Consider the following 26,585-nt stretch of genomic DNA (forward strand, 5'->3'; position numbering starts at 1 on the left):
TGAGCTTGCGCGTCTGCAACGGGAGAGGCCACAACAGTGAGAGGCCCGCGTACCGCAAAAAAAAAAAAAAAAAAAGAGAGAGAAGGAAAAGATTTCACGGAGCTGTGAGTAGGGAACTTTATCATTAAATGGAGAGAAGTGCTGCAAACCACATGTAGCAACTGAAGTTGAGCTTTTATGTGTCTTGGTTGTCAACAGCTTTTACTATCTCAACCTATCCTGACAACAATAATTAGAATTCCGGGGAGAAGGAGGAATGTGTTGGATCTTGCAGACATGTTTCTGAAAGCATATCATGCTGTTTTGGGCAATGGGGATATCGGGTTCCTCACCTCCTCTGCCCTGCAATTCTTCCCTCCAGCTGTGGAGTCTAGAGACGAATCTCCGAATATCGCAACGCCTGGGCTGTATCCAGTGCTAAGCAAAGGCCAGGTGACACAATAAAGCATCCTTTATCTTTCAAAAGCTCCTGCACTAGGACCAAGAGAGGGGACAATACCCGGGGAAAGATGGTCTTTCTTTTGTGGAAAAAAAGTACCGGGATTGTTTCCACATTGCTGTTTCATGCCTCCCTGGCCACTCTCTACAGGGTTGTTGCAACTCTTTTCAAAGACAAGTCAGAAACGTGAGACTCTGCGTTGCCAGCAGGCCAAAAACCAAACTTCCTTCCACTAGTGGATCAGTCGAGGCCTTGGTGATCTCCTGCAAATATACATAAGGAACCATGACCTCCACCTGCAAGTCCATAACTTCACTCGTGTTGATTTCCCGAAAGAAATGACTGCCTCCCCTTCCCAACCCCCACTTCACTTCCTTACCGTTCAGGGCAGATGCCGTCTATTCCAAATAGCCCCTTGAAGCCTGATTCCTCCACCCTGTCCCTAATTTTGGATGCACTATTTAAGTAAGGACTCTTAGCCCTGAGTGATTATTTCTGTCACAGCAGTTATCACGATTGTCACCGGCCTGTCCTAGGACTGTGAACTTCCTATGCGTGGAAGCCATATCCACAGAGCTGAGCAATATGTTGGGCACATAGTAGGTGCTCAATAAACCTCTGAGTGAACTAGGAATACACCCTCTTGAGGTATAACCTGCATACAGGAAAGTGCACACATCTGCAATGTACTGATCAGTGAATTGCTACATATGTGTACACAGAGGTATAAACATATATAATAACCCCCAGACAACACTACAGAACATTCTCCAGAGCCTCCTTGGAAACCACAGGCTTTAATTGCTCTGGGAATGAGCCCCATCCGTCCTGTGAAAGAAGGTTGGTTGCCAGTAGTGAACTCCAAGAGGATGTAAGATGCTCTGATTCATCACAGGTAGAACGCTCTGGATGGGGAAGGGACATTTTATTCCAGAGAAAAGTGACAACGGGGATTAAAGAACAGAACGTTTAAAAAATGCAAAGAGTGAAAAGGGAGCATAACAATGTACCTTTCTTCTCTCCCCGCCCCCCACTCACCCGGAAGCACCAGAGCCGGTGAGGCCCCGGAAGGAAGCGCTCAGGACTCTGTCACACCCTCACAGCGCCTTACCCGTCCAGATACCTGTGGTGACCAGAGTGACTCTGAACGACCGCAGTCCAGGCTGCCCAAACCTGTGTGACACACGCAAGGGGTCCTGCTTCTAAGCTCCCCGCTCACCTGTGCCTCCCACGGACCAGCGCGCGTTCTTGAGCCAGATGACGCTGCCCGCAAGTCGGAGAGAAAGCCCCCAGACCCCTTCCCCATCACTGCGGCCTGGCTTTCCTGACTTGTGAAGCCAGAGGGCCCAGAGGGCTCGTGAACTGACCCAAAATGTTTTTGTTTTTGTTTTCTCCTTCCTTTCTCAATCCAACCTTTATATCATCACGTTATTCGCAGAGTACTAAGGACCTATGCTATGGGTGTGCCATCTGTCCCTGCAAGGGCACTAGGCCTGCGGGGGCGGCGGGGGGCGGCGGGTCGCTGGCGGCGGAAATGCGCTGCCAGGGGGAGGGGTGCCCGTCACGCCCGCTAAGGCTGCGGGCTGGGCGATCGGTGGCTTGAGAAAGTGAGGATTCCAGTTGATTCCGCCCGTGGCCCTGACTCCCTTTTAGATAAGTGGCCGGGCGGCGGTGCTCTACCGCGCCGTCCCCCGCAGCTGGAAGGGAAAAGGCGGTCACGCTCCCTCGGTCCCGGGCGGGGTCCCCGCTACCTCCCGGACACCGCCCGGCTCGCATGCCGAGGCGGCTGGGAGAGGCCGCCCGGCCCCACCCCGCCCCGCGCGAACTGGGCCGCACCCACTTCCCCCGGGAGGCGGCCCGCCGCGGCCGGGGCTGACGTCACAAGGCACCCAGCCGCCAGCGCCCCGCGGTGCGCGCCCCGCGCCGGGACCCGCCGCCCTCTCCGCGCGACACCTAGGCGCGCTCGCGCGCGTGCCCGTGCCCGTCCCCGCCCGCCAGCGCCGCCGAAGATGGCGAGCCCGGCGACCCCGGAGCCCGCCGAGCAGGGATGCCCGGCTCCCGCAGCCGCCGAGCAGGCGCCGCCGTCGCCGCCGCCGCCGCCCCGGGCACCCCGCGAGGAGCAGGAGGGGGAAGCGCAGGAGGAAAGGGCGGCGGCGGGCGCGGGCCGGCAGGTGGAGGAGGCCGCCGGCGGGGTGGCCGCCGCGGTGACCTGGCTGCTGGGGGAGCCCGTGCTGTGGCTGGGCTGCCGCGCCGACGAGCTCCTGAGCTGGAAGAGGCCGCTGTGCAGCCTGCTCGCCTTCGTCGGGGCCAACCTGCTGTTTTGGTGAGATCTCGGGGTGGGTGGGGACGCCGGGGAGGGCAGGTGACCTTGGGGCGCTCGGGGGCGGGCGGAGGGCGCGCCCAGGGCCGGGCGGGGGGAGGTGCACGCCGGACCCCGCGGAGGAAGGTGTCAGTCCTGGCCCACTTTCTCGGCCACCTTTCTCAAACAGGTAGACACACACTTCAACTTTCCTCCAGACCCACCTCCCTGTAAACAGTTATCCTCCGTGTGTGTATGCAGCCTCGCGGGACAGGTGGTGGGCTGAGCCCACGCACCTGGACCGACAGGTGTGCCCGGAGTGCACTTGGCCTTCGCTTTCCGAAACTCGCAGGTCTTGGCCTGCTCGCCCAAAGCCTGCCAGACCACGAACACTTGAACTTGCATTCGTTCTTGCACCCAGAGCGGGCCTATCTGGACCAGCTTCGGTACACGCTGAAGACTGAGCCTGTGTCCATCAGCCACCTGAGATGGGCACTGAATGATTTGTTTTTCCGTTCCCTGGAGGGTTGGGTTTACTGTCTTTACTCCCTGATGAGAAAACAGGCGGCAAACAGGTGGATTAGGTACATCACCGCGCCCCGCAGGTGTGCAGTGTGGAAAACAGTCGTGTTTTTAGCTGAAGAACAGAGAGAATACACAGGAATGTTCTGTGAAAAGCCCCCGATCAACAGGTTTGTCTCTTCAAAAAGCACCCTTCACCCCTAAAGACAGGGGAAGTGTGTGGCTCCTTCATTGAAGGTTGTGCCCTGTTATCTGTTACCAGTCTGATGGAGGGTGGAGAAAAACCTTCTTTGTCTGCGACTGTGTCCTCATAACAAGCCTGACCCACACACTGCAGAATAAGCAGAGCTTCAGCAGTGGATACTTGTTACAGGACACAGATTTCTTAAGCTTAAAGTGAGGAAATAAATGACTGAAACAGACACAGCCTGCCACTTTCTAGGTTAGCTCCTTTAACCTGAAGGTTTTTCTGCAGATCTGTGCTAGTCCTGGTTTTTCTCCTGAAATGAGCTGTTTCTTTCTTTCTTTTTTTTTTTTTTAATTTATTTTTTTGGCTGTGTTGGGTCTTTGTTGCTGCACGCGGGCTTTTTCTAGTTGCAGCGAGTGGGGGCTACTCTTCGATGTGGTGCACAGGCTTCTCATTGTGGTGGCTTCTCTTGTTGCGGAGCACGGGCTCTAGGCGCGTGGGCTTCCGTAGTTGTGGTGCGTGGGCTCAATAGTTGTGGCTCATGGGCTCTAGAGCGCGGGCTCAGTAGTTGTGGCGCACGGGCTTAGTTGCTCCGTGGCATGTGGGATCTTCCTGGACCAGGGCTCGAACCCGTGTCCCCTGCATTGGCGGGTGCTTTCTTAACCACTGTGCCACCAGGGAAGCCCGAGCTGTTTCTTATTAGACCCCCGAACGTGAATTAGCCACACTTTGGGTCTCTTAGCTATCAGTGTTTCTAGAGTTTATTCCATAGTTCTGCAGCCTGTTACGAAGTTACAGTGGGCACTCAAAAGAAGGACGATATAGTGTCTGATGCTATATTGGGCAACAGTCCCATAGTCTTAGGGCTGGGTCTCCCTCATTTTACCAATGAGGTAAAATTCTCTTTCTTAATTTTAAATTTTATTTATTAAAAAAAATAGCCAATAGCCTCAGAGTTCAAAAGTTTAAAGGTACAAAAAAGGTTAAACACTCTGTAAATCTTTTTCCCATGCCCGTCTCTGGCTACCCACTTTCCTACCAGAAGCAACCAGTGTTACGAATTTCCTGTGTATCTTTCCAGATAGTGCATATTTCAGCAAATACAAAATATTCTACGCAAATTGTGGAATACTATCTGGACTATTTTTCTTCTTAGTGTACTTTGGCGATCACTTCCTTGTTCTTTTCCAGCTGCACAGAATTCCACTGTATGGATGTCAAGGATTAACCTGTCTCCTACTGATGGACTAAGATTGTTCCCAACTTTTGCTATGACAGCATTATAGCTAATGGCCTAAACATGCATTATTTTGCATATAAGCAAGTATTGCTATAGGATGAATTGCCAGAAGTGGAATTGTTGCGTCAGAGGGGATGTGCACTTGTAGTTTTTTTGTTTTTTTTTTTTGCGGTACGCGGGCCTCTCACCGTTGTGGCCTCTCCCGTTGCGGAGCACAGGCTCCGGACGCGCAGGCTCAGCGGCCATGGCTCACGGGCCCAGCTGCTCCGCGGCATGTGGGATCCTCCCGGACCGGGGCGTGAACCCGCGTCCCCTGCATCGGCAGGCGGACTCTCAACCACTGTGCCACCAGAGAAGCCCTTGGCACTTTTCTTGATGTTATTTTTGGGGAAATGAACTTTTTAAATGCGTATTTTTGATTGTTTAGTACCTGGTACCAGCACTAGCGTTCAGGATTTTGAGCCTGGGTTCAAAAGCTCTAACATTTATTACCTGCCCATTATCTGCAAGATTTTAGTGCTGTGCACTGAGAGCATAAAAGCTGAGACTTGGCCATAACAAATGGGTATAACTCAAGGCTGAATGGAGCGAGTGTGGTAAAGAGTCAGAGAAGGGATCATTCGTTTTGATGCAGTTTTTTGGGGGGAGGTGGCATCCTGGCTAGAAGGGACTGTGGAGTCTTCATAAGGAGATCATGCTCGAGTCAGATTTGGATGGACAGGCATGATTTGGGTAGATCCAGTATATGGTCGACAGCTTTCCAGTCCTAAGGAATTGTACTTAATGTTTCAACCAATATATTCGACTGATGCAATGCCACATGAGTTGGTGGAGAAAAGTAGGGGAGATGAGAGTGGCTGGGTGTTTTGGAGACACATCTGGGGGCAGTGGTTGCTTCGAGTGTCATACTTTGTGTTTGGACCTGTTTTTTTCTATAGGCAATGGGGACCCAAAAATGCCTTGTAAAAGTGCTCATGAATATTTTAATGGGCAAGTAAGTTGTGGTACATTTATTCCTACCATAAAATCACATATAGAACAATGAAAATAAACTACAGCTGTAGGCAACAACACAGATGAGTTTTACAAACGTAATTTTGGGGAAAAAAAAAGCACACAATATGTACAGAATGATTTGGTTTTTTGAAAACTATGCAAAACTAAACAGTATTGATCAGGGATATATTGATAGAAGACATTCTTACCTGCAAAATCAAGAGAGTGATTATCCCTGGGAGGAGGGAGAAGGTTTGATGGCAGAGGGCATGTGGAAGGTTTTGCAGTACAGGCAGTGTTCCGTTTTTTGACTTCAGTGGTGGAAGTTACCTGGTGTTCAAGTTATAATTATTTTAAAACTATGAGTGTGTGTGTGTGCATTCTTATCTTTGATATGTTTTTTGAAAAATACTAAAATACTAAATAATGCTTAAAAAATTGGTATTCACTCAGAGCTCAGAGGAGTTTGATAAAATACAGACCATATAGCACCTGTCTCAAGGAGCAGGGTTTCCACAACCTGAAATAGATTGCACAACAGTCTAATAGTCCTAGGGTTGGGTCTCTCATTTTACCAATGAGGGACATGTTTGTGAATTCTTTTTCTTAATTTTAAATGTTATTTATTAAAGAATGGTCAATACAGCCTCACAGTTCAAAAGTTTAAAAGTATAAAATGGTAAACAGTTTGAAAGGCTCTTTCCGACACCCGTCACTGGCTACCTGTCTCCTTCCAGGGGCAACCAGTGACACCAGTTTTAAGCACACCATCAAATAGAATGAACCCAGTGAAACAGAAAATACCCATTTGCTTTTGTTTTTAAAGAATTAGCTGCTTGCGGTATACTGTCAATAAAACGCACACACTCTAAGTGAACAGTCAAATGTAAACGCCCATGGAACCACAATGGCAATAAAGATCTAGAACATTCCATCACTCCTAAAGATTACTTTGGCTTCCTTTCCCACCCGTAGCCACCCCGGGGATTGATCCGTTTTCTGTCACTATAGATTAGATTTGTCTTTGCTAAAGTTTCATATAAATGATACCTTATAATATGATGTTTTTGTGCCTGGCTTTGCTTACCCAGCATAAAGCTTTGAGATTCATCTCTGCTGTGTATATCCGTTGTTTGTTTCTTGTTACGGTTGACTAGTCTGCCACTTCGGGGATATACCTCAATTTGTTTATCCATTTGCTAGTTGATGTACTTTGGGGTTGTTTTCACAGTTGGCTGTTATGAGTAAAGCTCTTGAAAAGATTCAGGCACAAATCTTTGTGTGAAATGTCTGGTTTTGGTGAGAGGAGTGTGGCAAGCTCTGGCCATACTTTGTATGGCCACGTGGCAGTTGCCTTGGGTAGCAAGGGCTGGAGGATTATGTCTCTCTTCTTGGTCTCGTTGCTGGTCATGATACTGAAACCAAATGCCACACAGTGCAGCCTGGAAAGCTGCTCAGATGTGATTTAGTCTTGAACCCGCAGCTGGAGACCATGCATGCAGGGAAATCTATGCCGGGCCTCTTTCCTCAGAGCATCTGGCACTACATGATGACATTACCCTCCACTTGTATAAATAGTTCAACTGCAAGAAACTGATTAGCTTGAGGTGATGACACAAGGGCATGCCCTGCAGGAGACCTTGGGTCCTCTAACTTTTGCCGTATTTCAGGCTGGGCACCTGTGCAGTCTGGAATGCCCAGGACCCACTTAGAGTCCTTGGAGGCCTGTCTTCTAGAGTTGGTTTGGAAGGTTGCAGGGTCCAGCTCCCACATGATGTCAAGAGCCCCTCTGTGCCATCGCTGATGGGTTGAGCCAGCTTGCATTAGAGCAGTGCCCCTCAAAGAGTGATCTCTTACTGACATCATCGTGGCCATCACCTGGGCTCTTGTAGAGATGCAAATCGTGGGCTCCACCCCACACATAGGAGCCAGAATCCCTGGGGTGGGGCCAGAGCCTCTGAATTTTCTCCAGCTCACCAGGTGACTCGAGTGTGGGAATCACTGCATTTGAACACTTTCTGGGATCATGAACTCTCTTCTCCATAAGGCAGCATTTCCACTGCTGGACAACTCTGACTAGCAAATATTTTTCCTATACTGAGTTAAGCTCACCTCTTTGTTATCTCTACAGCTGCCCAAGATCCGGGCTCCCTCCCCAGGACAGTCCTTTGTCTGTTTCAAGATTTGTTCTGTTCTCCATTCCTGCTGAGTCTTCTTTCCCCCAGATGAGAAATCCTGGGCTCTTTCCACTGACCAGGCTCTTGTAAACATGCTTCAGTTTGTATGTATTCCTCCTCAAATGCAACATTCTGAGATGATATGACCAGTGTGTACTTTTCCCCATCTTCCTGGACAGCATCCTTCTCTTCACGTGGCCTGAGACAGAATTTCTTTATTCTACTTGATAGTCACTCCTTTGACAGCCACTACTATTAATGATTGCTGCTGCCATCAAACTATACCTGTGTATATAACTATATACGCAGGTATAGTTCGTCAAACTACAACTAGTAAAATTATTAAGGATGCTCACATTTAGCACCTCATTTAAATCTTACAGCAACCAATGAGGCAGGTATTGTTCCCCTTTTATGTAAACAAGAGGAAACAGGCCCATAGAAGTTAATTGAGTTATTAACGATGACTGTAACCTGTACTATTCAATAGAATATTTGCAGTGATGGAAATAGTTTACGTTTGTACTGTCTGGTATGGTAGCAAGTAGCCTATTGTGGTTATTGAACTTAGGACATGTGGCTAGTGTGACTCAGGAACTGTATTTTTAATTTCCTTGAACTTAAACTTCAGTTCAAATAGCTACATGTGGTTAGTGGCTACCCATATTCAGTAGCACAGTCCTAACCTGGGTCACGGGCCTGGGTGATGAAGCCATGTCCTTTTCTGCAAATTCAGTGTTTCTTTCTTTAAAAAAACAAAAACAAAAACTCTATTACTCTAAGGAATAATAGAAGACAGATATGGGAATCAACAATTAGGGCTTACGTTTTTCAATATTACAGAATTTCACTTAATAGTTTCAGCGTGGGGTGAAAATGATTATGTTGGGAGAGGGTTGGTTCTGCATTGAGAGGCATCTTTTTTAGCCTGTTAGCGAGTCAGTTCATGTCCCTCACCTTATCTCAGCTCCATCTGGGCATCAGGAGCCGTGGAAGAGTGTCTGCTCCAGGCCCACATGGTGTTGGGTCCATGGGGTATACCAGAAGTCCCAGCAGAGAGGTTCCTCTCTGCTTTAGGAGACATGGCTGGTTCAGTGAATTGATTGAAACAATGCACCACACTTCTACATTGTATGCCACAGTTGCTAGGGCTTTACAGTTTAGGAATAGTGGATATCAGAGGGGTTTGGAATAGTTGATGAAAGCTCTGTGCGATTTATTGTATGTATAGGCCCAGCAGAGAAGGTGTAACTATAAAAGTAAGATTAACAGTGAGGGCTTTCCACGTGGGACAAACTCAGGTATAAATGGGGGACACGCACTGGATGTTGTCAGTCTGGGGAGACTCACCTGCCTCAGGCTGAGGGTACATTCTGGGGAGCGGGAAAGAGAAATTATTATCCTTGTATGCACGGAACCGGCATGGGATCTGAAACACTGTATATGCTCAAAAAGGTTTAGTGAACTGGACTGGACTAGAGGGTATTCCCCTAGCCTGGATAGGGCAGGGCTGGTTTAAGGAAGGTCTTGCAAAGTAGAAAGGCTTCAGGTCATTGAAAATAGTTGTGGATGTTTTTTATATTCAGTAAATGTTTCTTGAGTAGTGGCCTCATGTACTTGTTCTTAGACCCAGGAAATCTTTCACGAGTTCCCATGTAAGGCTGTTCTCTAGGCCTTGGTCCTTTAGCACCAGGAACTGCTGGTTGAGGACCTAAGAAATAGGGCTGTTTTTACCAGATTAATGCTCATTCTAGAAACCCATCAGGTTTTCTTCTCTAGTGTAATAACCACAAAGCTCATCTTTAGTGATTTTGCACAATTTTATGGTTATGCCTATTTGGGTAATAACTTTCCCTCAGCTTCTTTTTGCTGCTGTTTTTCCTTCTTATCCTGTTGTGCGTGAATGTTTTTAAGCTGCCTGATTGATCGAAATGAGTACAAATAAATGAGGTGTATCATTATCACTAGCTGCTGGAATACAGTGATGACTGAGACACATTCTGATCCCTGGTGAGAAGCACAGATTAGTAAGCAAGTAATTCTCAGGTTATGCTGCGAGCACTAAATTATCATACATGGGCCAAAGTGAACCAATAGGATTTCCTTAGGCAGCAAATGGGGGCATGGAGATTGGGGAAAAGACAGGATAATCAGTATGTAAAAAGTGGAAGAGGGGCTTCCCTGGTGGCGCAGTGGTTGAGAGTCTGCCTGCTGATGCAGGGGACGTGGGTTGTTGCCCCGGTCCGGGAGGATCCCACATGCCGCAGAGCGGGTAGGCCCATTAGCCATGGCAGCTGAGCCTGCGCCTCCGGAGCCTGTGCTCCGCAACGGGAGAGGCCACAACAGTGAGAGGCCCGCGAACCGCAAAAAAAAAAAAAAAAAGTGGAAGAGAACTAATACATATTGAGTAGCTGTTATGTGCTAGGTACTCAGTTAACTGATGGAGGCTTGAACAGGGTACACAGGAGCACTCATAACTATTCATTTATATATAGAGAGAGGGGAAGGGAAGGGGAGAGGATGGGTGGGACAGGTATTTTATGTTCTAGAGGGAATATCCACAGGTGAGTTTGGGAAGAGAAACATTGGGGTCAGTTTCTGAAGAGTTTACTCTTGGATTGTGCTAAGGAATTTGGACTATATCAAATAAGCCGTCTCTATTACTTTTATGTAAGTGCCATCATATATATGCCATCATATAGCCATAGTCCCTTTCTCTTAAGACCTCCATTCAAAAATTCAACAAATATTTATTGTCTACTACATGCTGACACTGTTCTTGGTGCTAGAGATGTAACCATGGACAGGAAAGCATGAGATCCCTTTTCTAATGGAGCTTATATTTTTGTGGTGGAAATGGTGGAAGAAAGACAGTAAACAAATGCACAAAATGCTAGGAGAAGCTAGGTGCTGTGGAGAAAACTAAAGTAGGGACAAGGGACAGGGAGGGACAAGGAGGTGCTACTTTTCTGGGGTAGTCAGTGCAGGCTTCTCAGAGGAGTGACTGTGAGCTGACGCCCGAAGAGCACATTACGGAAGGATCCAAGCAGCTACTTCTGCAGCAGAATGCTCCAGGCAGAGGGAACAGGGTGTGCAAAGGCCCTGGGGTGAGTGGGCTGGGGGTGTTTGCAGAACAGCACGGAGTCCAGTGTGGCTGGAGCTGGTTGAGGAAGCAGGAGACACCATTAGTTTTAGCTCAGAACTTCATGCAGCAAGTGTGCCAGACTATGCTTACCGGCTTTCCATCACCCCACCCTCCCCGGGTGAATGAGGGGAGTGAGAACCTGGGGCCAGAGGTAGGGCAGGACACCTTTGCAGGAACACGTGGTGGTGAAGAGAGGCAGCGGGGTGGGGAGACTCTGGCGATACAATCAGGACGACCGAGTGATTTCTTGGAGGGGAGAAGAGAGGGGGTCGGGGAGTGACTCAGCCTCCGAGGGTAAATGAGGAGTGGCTGGTGTTAACCATTCTGAGGGTCCCCCAGCAGGGGACGGGTTGGGTTGAAATACAGATGTGTGTGTGTTGGGGGTGGTGAAGTTTCCTAGGGACTACCTGCTGGGCTGTATGAGAAGAGAGCCTGGGGAGAGTGTGAGGAAACCGACCTCAGCAAGGTGGTGATGAAGGAGCATCTTTGCAGGAGGGTCAGAGCGCGGCGAGTCCCAGAGAGCGGGGTTCCCCGGGAGCCAGGTGAGGTCGCAGCCGGGTCCGCTGGGGTTCCATCGGCAAGTGCCCCTTCCTGGCCGGCATGAGGGCCTGGCCTTCCCAGTCACACCGGAAGGGGGACCCTGCCTTCCTCGCAGCCCCTCACCACCTCCCCCTGCTGCAGCATCGTGGCTCAGTCTCTGTGGAGGACAGAACTGCCTACCCTGCCCTCCAGGGTCCCTCTGGGATTTGGTCCTCAGGCCAGATCCTGACTTGGCCAGCGGGAGTTCAGACAGTTTAGGAAATCCGTTCTCTCCCCAGTGCCTGCCTTTCATGCCTACCAAGATAGCCGATTTTGAATGTCAGAAGCATTCTATTGTTAGCTGTTTCTGTTGAGTCCAGCTGTGGAAGAAGGACCTTGGTCCTTGTCTTTGAGGAAGGAATTCAGCAAAGGGACCAAGACTGTGAAATGGAGACAGTGTTTATTAGAAGCAAAGTACATGTGGAAGAACACACAGGCAAACTTGGAGTGAGTTGCGTGCAGTAGGGGTGGCTTAGGTTGCTTATATGGGGGCAGTTTTCCGGGTTGTCTCTGGCCAGTCGTCTCACTTGTGCTTTCACCTGATCCGGGCCCAGTGCTCCTGCTGGTATCTTATCTCGAAGTATCAGCAGGAGACCAGTTGCAGCCCCTCAGCGTGGAGCCAATCTCCTACCTCACTGTGTTCACTCCTTCTGCAGAGTCCTGAGCCCGCCCCCATGCCGTTCTCCACCTGCTCTGCTGATGCCCGATGGGTCCTCTGACAGGTGCTGGCATTTGTGAGGATGGGGGAACGGAGAGGGAAGGGTGGAGACAGGGGAAGGGACGAGGGACAGCAGGGGGCTCTGGGGACATGGGGGCTGGGCTTAGAAGGACACCTCCTCCTCTGAAACCTGAGGACCAGGGGGACAGGTGGGCACACCTGGAAGGCAGGTGGCTAGGGGGCCACCTGCCAATGGCAGCTGATTTCTCTTTGAAGGAGGAGGATGAGTTCCTGAGATTGAGCAGGTTGAGGGCGGATGAGACTGGCTGTCGCTTTCGTGGGGAAGGAGATCCGTGTTTACAAGCCCTTTCTTGTACAACTCTATTTTGCTGTTGCTCTTAGCATTTTTTTCTCTTCGATCTTTCTAACTCTCCAACATTTCTGGAAAATTCCTTTTGATAAACGTCCATTCTATAGACCCACACTTCAGTTTCTCTTCTCTTTCTTTCCCTGGGAGCCACCCTTCTTGGAGTCTTCCTCCCCCTGTTCTGATCTAGTCTGATTGTCCTCTGGGTCTGGTGTCCCTGCAGGACATCTGCGTCGTCACCCCATTCCCCCTCTCCTGTGTGAGAGCCTCTGTTACTGAGAACGGGGTCAGGAGAGTCAGCAGCACCCATTTCTTCTCCTTGAGATTATTCATGATGGTTTAAGGTTTAAGGTTTTCTTGTGTTTGCTCTGAGTTCTTTGCGTCTGTCTGTTTTGTTACTGGACTCTTTCTCGGTGGACTCTTTGGTATCGAGAGAGTACATCCTCTAGCATGTTTTGAGAACTTGTGTGCAGAAAATACCTGTATCCCACCCTTCCAGCTGATTGCTGGTTTGGCTTGGCTTAGAATTCTGGGTGGGGAATAATTTTCCCTTAGAATGTTGAAGCACTGCCCTCCTTTCTCGCTTGCTTCCAGTGTTGCTTTTCGCAGATGGATACCTTTCCAACGCCTGATCTCTTATAGATGGTCTGCAATTGGTCCAGCTATTGGTTTATGATTTCTGGTATTTGGGTAAGGAGTCAGTCTGACTGCTGTGTTATTATAGCTTGTGCTTTAGATCTTCGGGGCAAGCTTAAAGCATTTCTTTTTGCCTTTCTTACTTCCGGGACTCAATGTTTTCTTGCCATGTAAAGGCTGCATCTGACTTCCGCGGTCCATTCTCGAGATGGATGGAACTGAACACAGGGCTTCTGTGTGCCTCCAAAGGTGACTCACGCAGAAAAGAGCCTGAGTGGCACCTCCCCGCCCCCCCGAATCGTGCAGGGATGCTGCCCTGGCTGGCTCCCACGGGCTTGGCTGAGTCGTGCCCCGGGGGGTGGGCGTCAAGCCTGGCACCTGGCCCGGCTTTGCGGGAACTTGCGATCCTAGGATAGGCTGGGCCTAATTGAACTAAAAGGCGGAGAGAATTCATACCTTGACCTCATTAGCACAATGCTCAAAACAAGTAGTGTCCTAACTTGTCATAGACCAGGGCACCTTAAGTCTAGAGTGTCACTGTTTACATTCGAGGTCTTGTTTGGAGCCAAATGCTACGTTGCTGCCCCTTTCTGCTTGTGTGCTTCCAGAAAGCCACACTGGCACTTCTGGGTGTGTGTTTTGCTGACCTGTGTAGCACTGAACGAAATGGACATCCAGAGTCGCAGATTTCAGCCCAGGAGTCATAGCATGAATCTATTAGAATCACCTAGGACCCCGAGCTCCCCAGTTCTTTGAAGGTACTGACCTGCTTTCGGTATTTCAAACAACTGGGGAAGAGGCTTATTTCCGTGACAAGGTTGCACTCACTCTGACCTAGTAAACTGTGCTATGTATTTTGTTAGCAGCTAAAACCTTTCAAAAGAAGGCACCTGTGTGATGAAATAAAAAGTAGGGAATCCTTGCTTCAGTTTTACCACCTCATTTTATAGATGAAGAAACTGAGTGCCAAGGCCCCACCATGAGCTGGTGACAACGCGACCCTTTTTGAAAACTGCATGCCACCAAGTGTGGAAGCCGTGAGCACGAGGAAACTTAGGAAGGTAGAATCACAATGTTCCCAAGGGCAGAACTGCCCACCACATGATTTTACAGGCCCGTGCGGAGACTCTGCTGAGTGGATCCAACGACACCTCTGGGGTTTTGAGCGTCTGGAGTTGGTGTGTTGACAGATCTCCCCAAGGCTCAGCAGAGGCCCCTCCAAAGCTCCTAGCCGTGAGCTTCAGGCCTTCCCCCGAGACTTCACCCTCCCTTCGTCCCTGCTGTCACATAAGCCAGAGTTTGTAAAAGTCACTTTTGACAAAAGGAGACTTTCTACCACCCTCAGTACTCATGGCTTGCATTTGACTTGCACATCTACTCAAAGCAAGATGTTTACCTTCCAGCTCATGGAGTACCACCTTCTTTCAAATGATGAGGGTAACTCGATCCTGGGAGACCTTTCCTCGGGAGAATTCTTGTCACTAGAAAATGTATTTATTTTTCAAAGGAAATATTTTTATATGTTCCTGAGCTACAAATGGACAGTTATGTTTGCTCAAACGCCACCAAGACCTGTTGAAATGAACATCGACCCGGTCCGTTTAATAGCTGTATTTGTTGTCAAAGCCAGCTTAAGGGCTTTTTTGTTGTTAATAAAATCTCTTGAAAAGAGCTGTTGATCTCTTCTCTTCCAGCTCTCCTGTAGCTGGTACACATAATACGGGGTGATCACAGACAAAAAACATGCATGCCCTCAGTGTTTAAAAAAATTCAAGCTTTCCTGGGAAATAACAACAAAATATAAAAGCAAGGACTAAAGCTATCCATTCAAACAGCAGGGTTTAGGGTCGGTGGTGTGCAAGACTGCAGCCGCTGCTGACTTGCCCATCCCAGGTCCCCCGAGGAGAATTTCACCAGGAGTCAGGAGGCAACCCTGTGGTCTCTAGCCCTGGGGCTCGGTTGCTCATGAATTTTACAAGATCCAAATCCATCTTTGTATATGGAGGAAATGGCTCATAAGCTGGAGGAAGGGACATTATATAAAATTCCTCTTGCCAGCTGAGCTCCTGTTCCATGAATGGATATATCTTGGGGGTATTGACTGTAGTTTGGAAACCTTACTTCATCTATTAAATCATCTTTTTAGGAATGAATATATATTTTCTTGGCATACCTTATGAATTTAACTTCCAAATACCTTTGGCATAAATTCAAAACAACAGCTTGCATTGTCACATCGTGTAGAGTATCAGAAAGCTTTGGTGAGGGACTTAAACCAGTTTATTTTCATAGTTTATGAAAAAAAATGGTACATATGTTAAATTTAACCATTTTCTTATAAATGAATCTAAATATTTAAAGATATTGGACAATAAAGTTTCACTTTTGCCTCAAGTTCTAAGTTCATTAGAATAGATTTTAAAATAGAATCTAGTGGCAATGGAAAATATGATCCTAAAGTTGCTTTTTCTGTTTTTTAATTAACTAGTGTGAACGAATACTAGCTTTCATTTATCAGCGTGGAAATGGATAATTTCCATTAAAATGTTTCACTTTTAATAATATCACTGAATATTTTAGCTCTGATGTTGCCCGTGGAATCTCTGCTGTGAATGGGTTTGCCTGGCGCAGAAGGTGGATGTCTTAAGGCTCATGAGCCCATGAGTCATGACATGCTTGCCGCGTGCCTGTGGCATTCAAAAGCATGGCTGTTAACAAAAGAACCATGGTTGGGTATTGTCTTTAGAATGTCAGTGATGGTCTTTGGCTTCTAGTTAGAAGAACTCCCAGATGTGTAGAAAGAAGCCCAGACATGTATTGTGTATGGGTGTGGCTTTCACATAAGCATGGCTGCTCCAGTGATGAGGATGCCTGCATTGGCCAGGGCACCATCCTCCTTGACCTGACCAATCACATCGATATCACAGTAAAGCTTGCAACAGGGCTTTATTCAGCACGGTGGCAAGTTGGGAGAGCCAGACTGACTTCCCTTTAAAGAGATACAAATTAACTTAAGCCGAGGTCCCAGGGCCATCATGTTATCCGTTGCTTCTCAAAAGGTCTTCAAAAACTGTGCAGAAATTTTCACGCTCCTCATGCAATTCCCCCCCACCATTTTGGCAAGCTGTTACTGTTATGATAGTGTGCTTTAGGAAGTTCATGATTAATGATGACGTTAATTGCATGCATGATTATTTAATTACGTTAATTGACTCATCCATTCAACAAACATGGAATGAGCCACAATGCAAAAACGCATTACTGAGCACCTGCTTTTGGCCAGGTGGTGACCTCATCCGGGGGTGACGCTGGTGACCTGGACAGAGTGGGTCCTCCCCTCATGGAGCTTACAGTTTGGTGTCAGCAAAGGATAAACAAGTGAACAAGCAAATGATATACAGGTGGGAATCAAGATGAGTGCATGAAAGGAAAAAACGTTTTTCTGGGGAAGCAATGGGATGACACATCTGATCACAGTCGGCCAAGGAGACAGGTTTTCAGGGTTGTGTTGCTACTGAGTGTGGCCCCGGGGCAGCGTCTTGACCTCGTGCCTTTACCAAGCTTTTGAAACGCCTTTTGCCAAAGAACTCCTGTCCTCGTTCAGAATAGCCAGTCCCTTTTGGGGAAAGCAGGTTTGAAGTTCTGATGTAGCTGACTGCATGGTTGGGGTCATTCTAAAAAGACATGTTAAGAACTGACCAAAGGCACCTCTCTGTCATTTGTAAGCAGCGTTTTACCTCGCATTCACTTCTCGTCTGATTGAAATGCCAGCTTACGATTGAAATGTGGATCCTATTCAGTGCTAGGGTCCTGGTGCTTGCTCTTTGCGGCTGCGTCGAGGCGTCTTCTTTTATTGTTGGTGTTTAACGCCAAATGTTACAACCACAGAAGCTGCCTCGCTCTTTTGGAGAGCTTAATGAGAAACTGTCGCCTTTGCTCATCACGTGTGCGTTTACTCTGCTTGCTGGCATTGTTCTTCACAGGTGGTGTCTGTTTGTTTGGAGAGTTAATTTGGCCCTGGGAATCTCAGATGGAATTCTCAGGAGGACATTTGTTTTCCGCTAGAAGTTCGTTCGGGCTGTGCTAAGGGATGGCTTTGTTTCCCTTGTTTAATTAGACAGAGCTGTAGGGCTGTTCCCGCTGCCCTCGGGTGTGCACGGGAGGGCAGGCCTGTTGGTGATGCCCCCACCTTCTAGCACAGCCACGGGAGTTTGGAAACTGCGGGTGTCGGAGGGGGTGGCATTACCCCCTTCTATAACACTTGCAGTCGCTGTTTATCTTGTCTTCCTCTTTTATTGCTCCTTTTTGGCAAATGGTGAAAAGCATTAAAAACAAACAAACATCCCAAGAGGTTCACTTTTTTTAACCATTTTTTAAAAATTGAAGTATAGTTAATTTACAGTGTTGTGTTAGTTTCTGGTGTACAGCAAAGTGATTCAGTTTTATATATATATATACACACACACATACACATATGCATACATATATATGTATATGTATCTGTTCTTTTTCAGAGTCTTTTCCATTATAGGTTATTATAAGATATTGAATATAGTTCCCTGTGCTATACAGTAGGTCCTTGTTGTTTCTCTGTTTTATATATAGTAGCATGTATATGTTATCCCAAACTCCTAATTTATCTCTCCCCCATCCCCTTTGGTAACCATAAGTTTGTTTTCTTTGTCTGCGAGTCTATCTCTGTTTTGTAAATAAGTCCACTTGTATCATTTTTTTTAGATTCCACATATAAGTGATATCATATGATGTTTGTCTTTCTCTGTCTGACTGACTTCACTTTTCACAAGTCAGGGTTGCATTGTTCAGATCATTATTGCGGCTCCCAGGCTCTCAAAGTGAGCTTGGGGTGGTGGTCTGTGACCTTCACTGCCTCGCCTACACACTCGCTGTGTTTTATTGATTGATTCTGTTCATATTAAGAACATAAGGAAATGTTCACTCTGTTAGTTTGCCTTCTTCTATTGGGGTGAAAAAGGGTTTTCCTAATGATGAAATATCAAGTTCTTACCCCAAAGAGGTCTTCTCAGGACCAACTTTGTGGCTGTCATTTTGCATCTCAACTCATGGTTTGAATTCCTGTGGGCTAAGCTGAAACCTGAGTAATCGTCTTTTATTTTCTCTTTGCCAGTTTCCTTATCTTTTTGTATTTATTCCGTGTTATAGTGGACATTTAAGCTCTCTCAATTGCTTTTTGGACTGAGATATAGTAGAAATAAGTGCTCTCGAAGGCAGGCTAGTGTGTGTGTGTGTGGTGGTGGGGCTAAGGAGGAGGTGAACTAGAGGTGAACTAGCTTCTAGCAAGATGAGCCCAGTTAAAGGACTTAATCTTTCTGAGCTTCAGTTTCCTCATTTGTCAAAAACAGTAAGAACTGTGGAGCGAGCTGCCTCACGTCTGTGGCACCCCAGCTGTGAACTCACTCGGGCCAGAGCCCTTGCCCTGTGGTTCTTTTTCTGAATCATAGTTTCCCACTTAAAAATGTTCCATTAAATTTTATATTACCACTTGTGTGTGCTATATACTGAAAGTTAGTTTTAAAATCACAAATTATAAAAGAAGACATTAAAATATTACTTTGAATAAAAATAACTTCTTGGGCTTCCCTGGTGGCGCAGTGGTTGGGAGTCCGCCTGCCAATGCAGGGAACACGGGTTCGTGCCCTGGTCCGGGAAGATCCCACATGACGCGGAGCGGCTGGGCCCGTGAGCCATGGCCGCTGAGCCTGCACCTCCGGAGCCTGTGCTCCGCAACGGGAGAGGCCACAACAGTGAGAGGCCCGTGTACAGCAAAAAAAACAAAAGCAAAAACAAAAACAAAAAAAAACTTCTTAGGTGCTGGAAGCCTGATTTGCGAGTTGCCTTGCTCTTCCGGGGCCAGGCTCCACTAATCCACCGGACAGGGCGGTTTCGTTAGAGGGGGAGCTCGCTCCCTCCCGTGTGTTCACACACGCCCTCCATCTGAGTTGGTGGGAGGGGCTCTGCTAGGTTTGCTCCTCAAACCCTGCCCAGGGGTACTGGAGGTCCTGGGCTTGGAGTCGGGGACCCTGAAGAACTGACAGCCATCAAAGGAGATTCATTCTCATCCCAAGTTTACTCTTGGTTTGGAATGTTCCAGAAACACAGTCTGGGGAATTTCGAGGACTGGGGTCCATGAGGCAGCTACCAGTCCTCTCTCATGCCTTGTGCACGGATGCACAGGCATCTCTCTCTCTCTGTCTCTGTATTTCTGTCTCCACTTCTGTTTTCTCTTTTTGACTGGACCCATAGGAAAGAACCAGAAAGGGTTTTCCGACCCGGATGACACAACCAGTCTTGGGCCTTGAGGTGGCACTGCCAGTCACAATCCAGCTGGACAGTGGCCATTGGCATGTGGACCCAGAGTGGGCCTTCCTGAGTCAGAATACTGGTGCCCAGATATTTGCTGTGCTTTCTCCTGCGCCTCAGGTTTGGAGGTGGAGTTTCCAGGCGTCGTGGCTCCCCGTGTACTGGAGTGATGACCTGCGTCCCCCGTCCTGTGCCAGCGACTAGGAGGACATCCAGTGGACCTGCACACACCCTTTCTATTTTTACTCAAGTTTTGAAAACATTTCCCGCCCTGTGTTGGTCAGGCAGCCACACCAAGTAGGACTGTAATCTCCAGCTTTGACTGACCCGTTCCTGGTGTTGCCTTTTGGAGGGACGGACGCCCACGTGTGTCATCACTGTTCTGCCCGCTGAATGTATCTGTGGAAACTGTGACGACAAGAGTCCACATCCCGTTCTGGGTGTTATGTGGGTTTGGGGGAACATTTTGGCATCAAATAAGAAACGTAGGTGATGTTCTTCCTGGGACAGCTACTGGATATGGTGTCCCTGAGAGTAAGGGAATGTTTGTATGGGGAGGCTGCTTGCCCATGTCTTAGGGAGCCTGTGTTCATAAACGGGGTGACCCTGGGTCAGCCCTGCTGACCCGCACGGCTTTGGTACACTGATAAAGGACACTTGATCTTGGCCTTCCGATAAGTGGCCCTCCCAGGATGGCAGAATTACTAACTCAGTGCTCAGTCTTGATGTTTTGGGCATTTCAAACAAATTAGATAGCTGCTTCTCTGCGTTGTGTGTTTGTTTGGATCTTTAGTGGGTGAGTGTATAACTTACTGTCCAATCCTAACTATGCCAGACAAGGTGTCAAGCAGGATACTGTGGTCTCTCTGATCTGAAGTCACCTGTTTGTTCTAATCCACACAGTTTCTTATAGTTTGTTCAGCTATTTCAGCCTTGGTCTCTTTGGCAGCCTGAGAGAATGTCTCATTTTCTAGCAGGGAGTTTAGGAGAGACAGGATGGTCCTCAGCTCTGCGGGGCTGACTGGGCCAGCTGCAGGCTCGTGCACCTTGATGTAGAAGTGGACCTTGTGGTGGTCAGTTCAGTCCAGACACTTGGCTCAAGGGGTGTAGAAGCCTCAGTCCTAGTTCTGGAACATCGTGGCCTCAGACTGGGAGGGAGAGGGTCTGGGCTGTGTGAATCTTGTTGCCAAGCCTAGGATCTTGACAGAGAATGGTCATTCCAGGAGGCCCATATCTATGAGCCCGTGATCTTGGACAATGTGTATTAGAGTGTGATCGGGGTTCATTCACCTGGAAAGGGATTGGCTGGAGCTGGGGAGGCACAGCCCTGGCTGGGCTTCCCATGAAGAGGGGGAGGGTAGGGTAGGGATGGGCTGGACCAGGCCAACCCACAGGGCAGAGCCAAGGTGTGGGGGGGCACGTGGAAGCAGCGGGGCTGAAGTCCAGTTACTTGCATCCTTGGGTTTTCACAGTGAAGGAGTTGGAGGCACAAGAAGATCATCGACAGCTGTGGCAACGCTGCCAGTCTTGGAACTGCACAGTGGCTGAATTCCTTTTGGGGGACCCTGGACAGGGTCAGGTGCATTGGAATGGGGTCTTGAATGGAATGTGGATGTGAGCTGATGAGTGGGTGACCACAGCTGAATGGGCATTTAAAAGGCAGGAGGGGGGCCTCCCTGGTGGCGCAGTGGTTGAGAGTCCGCCTGCCGATGCAGGGGATACGGGTTCGTGCCCCGGTCTGGGAGGATCCCATATGCCGCGGAGCGGCTGGGCCCGTGAGCCATGGCCGCTGGGCCTGCGCATCCGGAGCCTGTGCTCCGCAACGGGAGAGGCCACAACAGTGAGAGGCCCGCGTACCGCAAAAAAAAAAAAAATAAAAAAAAAAAAATAAAAGGCAGGAGGGGCTTCCCTGGTGGCGCAGTGGTTGAGAGTCTGCCTGCCGATGCAGGGGACGTGGGTTCGTGCCCCAGTCCGGGAAGATCCCACATGCCGTGGAGCGGCTGGGCCCGTGATCCATGGCCGCTGAGCCTGCGCGTCCGGAGCCTGTGCTCCGCAACGGGAGAGGCCACAACAGTGAGTGGCCTGTGTACCGCAAAAAAAAAAAAAAAAAAGAAGGCAGGAGCCCATATGACAATTGCTCTTTCAACCCTGCTATCTAGAACATTCTGGTGCTTTAGATTGGTTGGTTAAAGTGGGATGCCAAGGGACTCCATAAATGGTGTGTAAATAGGGAAGTGGACTTGGAGTCAAGAACACCCAACTCTTTCAATTAGAGACTGGATGGTTTTAGACAAATTGTTCTAACCTAGTCTATTTATGAGTGTATAATTTCCACATATTAACTTCATCGGGTGGTGCAGGAGCATTAAATGAGATGAAGATGTAGAAAACAAACTTATGGTTATCAAAGGGGAAAGGAGGGGGCTTCCCTGGTGGCGCAGTGGTTGAGAGTCCGCCTGCCGATGCAGGGGACACGGGTTCGTGCCCCGGTCCAGGAAGATCCCACATGCCGCGGAGCGGCTGGGCCCGTGAGCCATGGCCGCTGAGCCTGCGCGTCCGGAGCCTGTGCTCCGCAACGGGAGAGACCACAGCAGTGAGAGGCCCGCGCACCGCAAAAAAAAAAAAAAAAAAAAAAAAGAGTATGGGATTAACAGGTACAAACTACTATACACAAGACAGATAAGCAACAAGGATTTACTGTATAACACAGGGAACTATATTCAGTATCTTTTAATAACCTATAGTGGAAAATAATCTGAAAAAAATATATGTAACTGAATCATTTTGCTGTACACCTGAAATGAACACCTGAAACTCACAATGTTGTAAGTCAATTATACTTCAACAAAAATTGAGAGGAAGATGAGAAACTATCTAGCAAATGGTAAATCCTCAGTACTCCTCAGCTTCTTTCTTTCTCCGGCATTGCCCGTAATGGTTCATTGAATTCATTACTGTATGTCTGGCCCCCCACCCCCTACCCAAGAGCTAGTCTTCTGAGAAACCTCTTTAACCCCTGCCGCTGTGTCTTGTACCCAGTGTATGCATTTATTTATTTATGAAGGAAGAGGCCCCAAGTTCAGCTGGGATTTGGATCAGTTGTGAGGTATTGCTTCTAGGTTTACGGTTCATGGACTCAGAGAATGTTTGGATGGGAAATGCCTGGGGAGATCATTGCAGCTCAGTGTTTGCAAACCTAGCTATTAATACGTAGATTCCTGTGCCTCACCCCAAGGATTCATCTCTCCCAGGTCCAGAATGGAGCCCAGGAATCTGTGTTTTGAAAAATGTCCTGAGTCATGTGATGGCCAGTCAGTTTGGGGAAGGAGTTATCTAGCCAGTGTCCACTTTACAGATGAAAATACTGAGGCATAGAGAGGAGGAGGGAGGTGTTTCTCACCAGCTGTGTGATTGGGGTCAAAACTCAAACTCTGCAGGTGCCACTGGGCAGACACACAGTATATATCTCATTGCCATTTGCATACAAACCCATGTAAACCAACTGGGCTGCCATGACAACAGCTGCTTGACCTCGTATTTCTTTCTTTTTCTCCCTCTGTGCGTCTGGGTTTCACTGTCCCTTTTCTGCACACCGCCACCCCGCCTTCGTCCCTCTTCTCCTCCTGTGCTCCACTGCAATGCGTGACTTTGATCAGATCTCTTCTTTCTTTTTCTAGCTCTGTTCTGTGACGGAATCTTGGAGTTAGTATTTAACTTACTGGTAACTCAGCCGAAAGGGGCAGCAGAGGTTGACTCACCCAACCCTGCTTGGAAGTCGGTTTCTACTGAGCTGCAGTGACCACCTGGGACAGGTGTGAGGCAAGGCGGATGGGCAGACATTATACACTAAGTGGCGCTAAAGAGCCCACCGCATGGCCCGGTGCTCCTGACTTGATTTGCCTGTGGCTTTTCTCTTAATTCCGTTGCAGAGCTGGGGTAAAGCAAGCCTGATTTCGCCTTGCCTTGACCTCAGATGGACTTGGTTCCACTCCAGCTGCGCCCTTGCCCCTCCCACTCTCCGGGCTCAAGAACGCAAACTCCCCGCTGCTCCCCACCACTGTCTTGTGGTTTGTCCACCATGCTTTGCTGAGCTGGGCACGTTCCCTGAATTCACTGGATTATCGCCACTGGTTTCTACTGGAGCCAACCTGACTCGGACCCTTTCTGGTTGCTGCAGTCTGACGCCTCCCTTGCAAAATTTCTCACCTCCCTCTGTAAAGAAGCTCGCCTCTTTATGTTTCTTCATGCTTCTCACCTCTCTTGCTTCTAATTCACTTCTCTGGTCATCACAGCTAAAGAAGTACTTATATGGTGAAAAAAAAGAAACGCTTCCGAGTTTAACTTAGTCTCTGGTTTGCAACGAATCGAGTCATTATCTTGCTCCATTGCATGATTATCCTCTTCTTTCTCAATTATTTAAAATCGTATATTTTGTTGATTCCTAAGAAATATATCCCCCTTCTCCTTGACATGCCTTCATGTTTAAACAGGTATAAACAGGTATAGTGGTGTATAGTTCAGTTTCACATCGCATTTTCAGACAGTATTTTTGCAGCATCTGGGTAAAAGACCAGGAAAGATTGAAGCCAACTTCAGTGAAGATTCAGAATTTTGCAATATTAAGGAAGCTGGCTGCCAGTATGCACTTGAGAAGATGACAGAATTATTTTCCAGAAAAATGTGATCTGAACTTTGAACAGTGTTGGATAAATCATATGAGATCCTTCTTTTATAATTAGAGCCACCATAATATTAAATAAAGCCAGTGTACACGAAGGACTCTATCTAGGCAAAGTCTGTGGTTCTATATATTTCAGTAAAGGAGAACTAAACCTCCTTTTTAGATCTCTCTTTTGAAAGAGCTACAAAGCAAACACTACAGATTAATTCCTGCATGGGAACTATGGAGGGTTCTAGTGGTTTTGTCCATAGACTTCCTTTCTCTGAAGACAAAAATGTGTATTTTAGCTGTTGACAGCCTTCATTTCATGGTACAAAGTGGGTTATGCTTTACCCAGAAATGAGGGTTAGGTTTTTACACATGGGATTAGCTAAATATCCCATGGGATGTCCTTTTCATCCCTTACCAGAGAAGTTGCTCTGTTTGTTTTTGTGAACTATCCCTTTCTTTGCTTTTACAAGAAATTTATCCTGTCGAGCCATTTAATTTGGCCTTGCAAAACTTATCATGAAGTAGTGGAAGATTTAGTTAGGCTTTCCTTGTGTATCAAATAGATACACAACTAGTCGAAAAAAAGTTTTTTAGAGATTTGTAGTTCGCCGCGGAGCGGAGGTCCACAGAAGGTCACTCTAGTGCTTTCATCTCCTTCTCCATCATGTAAATTGTCCATATAGCCCATCCCGGGGCTTCCTTCCTTCAATCCCAAGCCCCCCACACACCTGGCATCCTGAAACCAGTAAAGGGACCAGGAAAAGCTGTGGCCTTGAATGATGCGTGCACAGAAAGCTGAGACGATGGGTGACCTGAGTGTAATTTAGTTCCCAGCCTGTCATTTTCCTTGTTGAGCATCTTCGTGGAGTGGGTGTCTAGCTCTCCTGTCCGTGGCTTATGGGCAGCGAATGCAGACTGGTTTGATGTTAGTCAAAGCCCATAATTTTTTAAAATTAATTTATTTTATTTTATTTATTTATTTATTGTTTTTGGCTGCATTGGGTCTTTGTTGCTGCGCACGGGCTTTTCTCTAGCTGCGGTGAGCAGGGGCTACTCTTCGTTGCGGTGCACGGGCTTATTGCGGTGGCTTCTCTTGTTGCGGAGCGTGGGCTTCTCGTTGCGGTGGCTTCTCTTGTTGCGGAGCACGGGCTCTAGGCGCACGGGCTTCAGTAGTTGTGGCACGCGGGCTCTAGAGCACAGGCTCAGCAGTTGTGGCGCACGGACCTAGGTGCTCCACGGCACGTGGGATCCTCCTGGACCAGGGCTTGAACCCGTGTCCCCTGCATTGGCAGGCAGACTCCCAACCACTGCGCCACAAGGGAAGCCCCCAAAACCCATAATTTGTTAGGAAACTTTTCTGCTTAAAATCACAGCCCATTCCAAAATGGACATCATTTGGGGGTTCCCCAGTCTCCTCTATTTTTTTTTCTTTTACAATTAGTAGAGGGTTTACCCTTACAGTTGTTTAGATTTTCTCTGGATCCCTACCTGTTTTCCTTATATCCTCCCTTGGCTCTGAGCATACAGTTGGGTCTTATTTCTTAGCTGGTCCAGGTAGCAGAGTAGAGACTAGTGGCATAAACCATCCCAACAATACCAAGTGGGTTCTGGCTATTGGTGACTTGCAAACTAGATTAAAATTCAAAATGATGTAACTGAACCAGAGAACGAGAGAAGAAAGTGTAGAAGAAAGAAAAAACAGGAAGAAAAAAGCAAATAGACAAATGTATCCAATATAAAAATGAATCAGAAATGACGCTATACAAGCATGGCTAGAAATCATCCGTGGACTGTAATTATCACAAGGTAAACATGAGTCAGCTGGGTAACGTGGTTTTTTTTTTTTTTTTTTTTTTGCCTGCACTGGGTCTTTGTTGCTGCGTGCAGGCTTTCTCTAGTTGTGGCGAGCAGGGGCTACTCTTCGTTGCCGTGTGCGGGCTTCTCATTGCGGTGGCTTCTCTTGTGGATCACGGGCTCTAGGCGAGCAAGCTTCAGTAGTTGCAGCACGTGGGCTCAGTAGTTGTGGCGCATGGACTTAGTTGCTCCACGGCATGTGGGATCTTCCCGGACCAGGGATTGAACCCATGTCCCCTGCATTGGCAGATGGATTCTTAACCACTGTGCCACCGGGGAAGTCCCAATGTGGTATTTTTTAAAGCAGTCATCCCACTGGGATATAGAATTGGACACAACTTGCTAAAAGAAAGTACACATAGCGAGTTGCAGAACTTTACCTTCCCAACAGCAGCTAAACCATACAGTATGTATTTATAGGACAAATGGGTATTCTTATATACATATGGTTTTATATGTGTATGAAACTTGTATA

General features: G+C 47.9%; 1 protein-coding gene across 1 annotated transcript in view; it reads left to right on the forward strand.

Moving 5' to 3' along the window:
• Positions 1-2,448: 2,448 nt before the first annotated feature.
• RETREG1 (reticulophagy regulator 1) overlaps positions 2,449-26,585 on the forward strand; it is a gene marked incomplete at its 5' end in the record, with an annotated part of 122,216 nt that continues 98,079 nt past the window's right edge. Inside the window, one exon of the mRNA XM_079704083.1 lies at positions 2,449-2,762. Within this exon, the coding sequence (XP_079560209.1) occupies positions 2,449-2,762 (314 nt within the window). The remainder of the gene's footprint in view (positions 2,763-26,585) is intronic.

Source organism: Hyperoodon ampullatus (assembly GCF_949752795.1).
Source record: "Hyperoodon ampullatus genome assembly, chromosome: 4".
NCBI classification, from domain to species: domain Eukaryota; kingdom Metazoa; phylum Chordata; class Mammalia; order Artiodactyla; family Ziphiidae; genus Hyperoodon; species Hyperoodon ampullatus.